The sequence below is a fragment of the Clinocottus analis genome, unplaced genomic scaffold (assembly GCF_023055335.1).
Source record: "Clinocottus analis isolate CAN_PGR_092001 unplaced genomic scaffold, fCliAna1.0.p SCAF_20, whole genome shotgun sequence".
Classification (NCBI taxonomy): Eukaryota; Metazoa; Chordata; class Actinopteri; order Perciformes; family Cottidae; genus Clinocottus; species Clinocottus analis.
The window spans coordinates 177,501-182,500 of record NW_027175932.1 but is presented as its reverse complement, the minus strand read 5'-3'; the positions used below and the strand labels follow the sequence as shown (position 1 = coordinate 182,500).

Genomic DNA, 5,000 nt, shown 5'->3' with positions numbered 1-5,000 from the left:
CCCCACTAGAGAGATCATAGTACCATATTACCCCACTAGAGAGATCATAGTACCATATTACCCCACTAGAGAGATCATAGTACCATGTTACCCCACTAGAGAGATCATAGTACCATATTACCCCACTAGAGATCATAGAACCATGTTACCCCACTAGAGAGATCATAGTACCATATTACCCCACTAGAGAGATCATAGTACCATATTACCCCACTAGAGAGATCATAGTACCATGTTACCCCACTAGAGAGATCATAGTACTATAGTACCACTAGAGATCATAGTACCATGTTACCCCACTAGAGAGATCATAGTACCATATTACCCCACTAGAGAGATCATAGTACCATGTTACCCCACTAGAGAGATCATAGTACCATATTACCCCACTAGAGAGATCATAGTACCATGTTACCCCACTAGAGAGATCATAGTACTATATTACCCCACTAGAGAGATCATAGTACCATATTACCCCACTAGAGAGATCATAGTACCATGTTACCCCACTAGAGAGATCATAGTACCATATTACCCCACTAGAGAGATCATAGTACCATATTACCCCACTAGAGAGATCATAGCACCATGTTACCCCACTAGAGAGATCATAGTACCATATTACCCCACTAGAGAGATCATAGTACCATATTACCCCACTAGAGAGATCATAGTACCATATTACCCCACTAGAGAGATCATAGTACCATGTTACCCCACTAGAGAGATCATAGTACTATAGTACCACTAGAGATCATAGTACCATGTTACCCCACTAGAGAGATCATAGTACCATATTACCCCACTAGAGAGATCATAGTACCATATTACCCCACCAGAGAGATCATAGTACCATATTACCCCACTAGAGAGATCATAGTACCATGTTACCCCACTAGAGAGATCATAGTACTATAGTACCACTAGAGATCATAGTACTATAGTACCACTAGAGGTCATAGTACCATATTATCCCACTAGAGAGATCATAGTACCATAGTACCACTAGAGAGATCATAGTACTATAGTACCACTAGAGAGATCATAGTACCATGTTACCCCACTAGAGAGATCATAGTACTATAGTACCACTAGAGATCATAGTACTATAGTACCACTAGAGGTCATAGTACCATATTACCCCACTAGAGAGATCATAGTACTATAGTACCACTAGAGATCATAGTACCATATTACCCCACTAGAGAGGTCATAGTACTATAGTACCACTAGAGGTCATAGTACTATAGTACCAGTAGAGGTCATAGTACTATAGTACCAGTAGAGGTCATAGTACTATAGTACCAGTAGAGGTCATAGTACTATAGTACCAGTAGAGATCATAGTACTATAGTACCAGTAGAGGTCATAGTACTATAGTACCAGTAGAGGTCATAGTACTATAGTACCAGTAGAGATCATAGTACTATAGTACCAGTAGAGATCATAGTACTATAGTACCAGTAGAGGTCATAGTACTATAGTACCAGTAGAGATCATAGTACTATAGTACCAGTAGAGGTCATAGTACTATAGTACCAGTAGAGGTCATAGTACTATAATACCAGTAGAGGTGCCATGGCATCACATGGTTGGTTCTGGTCACATGACCTGGTGTTCTCTCCTGAAAGGTTCCTCTAGTTCTATGTTTCTCTGTGAAGGTTCTACTTCATTTCACTTGTTCCTGAAGCTCCTGGACCAGATGTCATGAGAGAGAGAGAGAGAGAGAGAGAGAGAGAGAGAGAGAGAGAGAGAGAGAGAGAGAGAGAGAGAGAGTGTGAGTGAGTGAGTGAGTGAGTGAGTGAGTGAGTGCAGCATAAAGGACCAAACGACGTCTTCACAATCACAACTTTAATCTTTCAGTGAAACTCTTCAGGCGGGACACCATCAGGACTCAAAGCAGCCTGGAGCCACGCAGCTGGACCGGGACCAGCTGACGGGACCGGGACCAGCTGGTAAAACTGGACCAGTTGGTCTACTTGTGGCGGCTGCCTCGCCTCTTCATGGCCACCGTGCACTGGGGGCAGAACCACTTCCCCTTGGGGGCCTCGGTGAGACCCACACAGCCGTAGTGGAACCACTCGATGGGGCACTGGGGAGACAGACCAGTAGGATCAGTGAGACCAGTGGGACCAGTGGGACCAGTGGGAGACAGACCAGTAGGATCAGTGAGACCAGTGGGACCAGTGGGAGACCCAGTCTGTTACCTCCTCATGACGTATCCAATGACACTAATAACTAATGAATAATAAATCAGTACTACTCACGTCTGTGTTGTCACATCCCACCATCTCTCCATACGACACCTGGAACACAGGAGGTGTGTCATCACCATGACATCAATATTCATAATAATGACCAGTCTTATTAGCATTAATATTAATAATGACCAGTCTTATCAGCATTAATATCGGTACCTGGTTGCAGATGCAGTAGCGCGGCTCGTTGGGGTCGTAGGTCCAGTCCACCTGGCTGCTGGCCTCGGCCTCTGGCAGCGCTGATGCATGCTGGGAAAGCTCCTGAGCCAGAGCCGACGAAGACGAGCAGGACGACAGCGAGGAAGAGGAGGACGAGGACGAAGACTGGTGGCTGGAAGACTTGATGCTGCTTCTGGTGGAGGAGGAGGAAAAGGAGGAGGAGGACGTTAACACATGGAGCCAGGAGGGGGGAGGGTGTGTGTGAGTGTGTGTGAGTGTGTGTGCGCGCGCACACGTCTCCTCACTTGGACTTGCGCCCCCGGGAGTCCGAGGTCGTGCTGGGCGGCAGCGTCTGGGTGAGGGTGGAGGCCAGGGCGGAGGAGGAGAACCCGGCAGGTTCTCTGGACACGGAGAACTCTCGGCTCAGCTGGAAGTCGTTGTTCTTGATGGCCTCGTAGCTCGCCTTCAGGCTGGACGTCCTGCGGCCCTCCTTCATCTGCAGAGGGCACAGGCGTTACCTCTGGGTCTGTGTGTGTGTGTGTGTGTGTGTGTGTGTGTGTGTGTGTGTGTGTGTACCTGGGCAGTGGCCTGCACAGCCTGGGCAGCTGCCATGGTGATGGCTCCGGCTCCGGCTCCCGGCCCGGCGGGCAGAGAGCTCATGTTGTAGGACGCCAGCGGCTGAGAGGAGCTCACACTGAACACGCTGGAGGAGTTAGTGCGGCAGCCTGAGGGACACACACACATTAACACAGGTACACACTTAGTGCACACACACACACACACACACACACACACACACACACACACACACACACACACACACACACACACACACACACACACACACACACACACACACACACACACACCTGGCGTGTTCTCCTTGGAGGCGTCAGACGTCAAGGTGGACAGCAGAGCTTCAGACTTGAACTTCTTCTCTGGAACGTGTTCAGTGGTGTGATGAGAGGGAGCGCTGTACTTCCTCTCTGGACACACACACACAGACACACACACAGTTACTGGTGCTGCTGGTGGGTGTACTGGTGCTGCTGCTGCTGTCTGATACTCACTCTCGGTGGCCGTGTGGGCGTGATGGTTGTTCACCGGCTGAGACGGACTGTCCATCTCTAAAGACCCTGAGGAAGAGGAGGAGACATCAACCTTCATCATCTTCATCCTCTCTAGTCCCACATCAACCCTCTTCATCCTCCTCTTCATCACTCACGTCTCTCCAGCACCTCTGTGATACCAGCGTTGTCGGCCTCCAGCTCCATCTTGAACTTTGCCAGTTCCTGATCCAGTTTACGCAGGTGACGGTCCACCTGGAGATCCACACACACACACACACACACACACACACACACACACACACACACACACACACACACACACACACTAAAGTTAGGAAGTCTTTCACTGACATCTAGTGGACGTTCAAGTGAACAACAAGCAACACACAGAGAAACAACACATACAGAGAAACAACACACACACACACACACACACACACACACACACACACACACACACACACACACACACACACACACACACACACACACACACAGAAACAACACACTCTTCTTGACTCACCAGATCATAGATCTGATTGGCCAGCTGGACTTTCTCGTCGGCGTCCTCCAGAGCTTTGTAGTAGTCCTGAAACAGAGAAGCTCCTTGTTAGCTCACGATGATGAAACACTTCCTGTTCGCTCACAGGAGAGTCACGTGATGATGGAACACCTTCTGACCTTCTTGATGACCTCCATCTGCTCGTCTCTCCACTCCGGTTTGCTCTTTTTGGCCTCAACAAAGAACTCGATCACTTTCTGCTCCAGCTGATCCGTGGCATCTGAGACGGAGAACACAGACATTCACCCTCAGGCGTTCACCCTCAGACCTTCACCCTCAGGCGCTCACCAGGCTGGACAATGAGATATGAGCAACTTATTGCTCATGAACTCCTGCACACAGCAACTTAAAGGCCCCATATGGTTAAACAGTACGATTCATCTGGTAAATGCACAATAAACACAATAAACATGATACATGTATGTCCCTGATGTGTAAATATGTGTTTAAGTTACGTGTGTTGATTGTTATTGATGCTGCTTTACATCCGGGTCATTAAAGCCACAGTCACGTGATACGCCTCTGTGAGCTCGAATAGCGGAAGTGACAATGTGTGAATGTAACTCGGGTTATGGGCGGGAGGTGTTGCGCAAATAAACGCTCCCGTGTTAACTGCGTCCGGCTTTTTGCCGGTCACCGGGTTTGAGGCCCGTGCTCTGACCCCCGGGGGCCGCTGTACGTACTCTGCACCTGTAGGTCCATCTCCCGCATCTCCGTGAACCGGTCCCGTAGGTCCATGGGCAGCTGCTCGATCACTGCGGGGCAGACGACACAGTGAAACGAGGCTAACACGGAGAAGCTAGAATACACGGTTAAGCTAGGCTACCACGGTGAAGCTAGGCTACCACGGAGAAGCTAGGCTAACACAGTGAAGCTAGAATACACGGTTAAGCTAGGCTACCACGGAGAAGCTAGGCTACCACGGTGAAGCTAGGCTAACAGTCGGGACCG

General features: G+C 49.0%; 1 protein-coding gene across 1 annotated transcript in view; it reads right to left on the bottom strand.

Annotated features, from left to right (window-relative positions):
* Positions 1-1,836: 1,836 nt before the first annotated feature.
* Positions 1,837-5,000, bottom strand: part of ing3 (inhibitor of growth family, member 3) — a 3,381-nt gene continuing 217 nt past the window's right edge. Inside the window, exons 2-12 of the mRNA XM_068586504.1 lie at positions 4,733-4,804; positions 4,169-4,269; positions 4,011-4,076; positions 3,643-3,739; positions 3,488-3,553; positions 3,287-3,403; positions 2,994-3,142; positions 2,723-2,913; positions 2,418-2,610; positions 2,268-2,306; positions 1,837-2,092 (exon numbers count right to left, since the gene is read on the bottom strand). Of these exons, the coding sequence (XP_068442605.1) occupies positions 1,976-2,092; positions 2,268-2,306; positions 2,418-2,610; positions 2,723-2,913; positions 2,994-3,142; positions 3,287-3,403; positions 3,488-3,553; positions 3,643-3,739; positions 4,011-4,076; positions 4,169-4,269; positions 4,733-4,804 (1,208 nt within the window). The 3' untranslated portion in view covers positions 1,837-1,975. The remainder of the gene's footprint in view (positions 2,093-2,267; positions 2,307-2,417; positions 2,611-2,722; positions 2,914-2,993; positions 3,143-3,286; positions 3,404-3,487; positions 3,554-3,642; positions 3,740-4,010; positions 4,077-4,168; positions 4,270-4,732; positions 4,805-5,000) is intronic.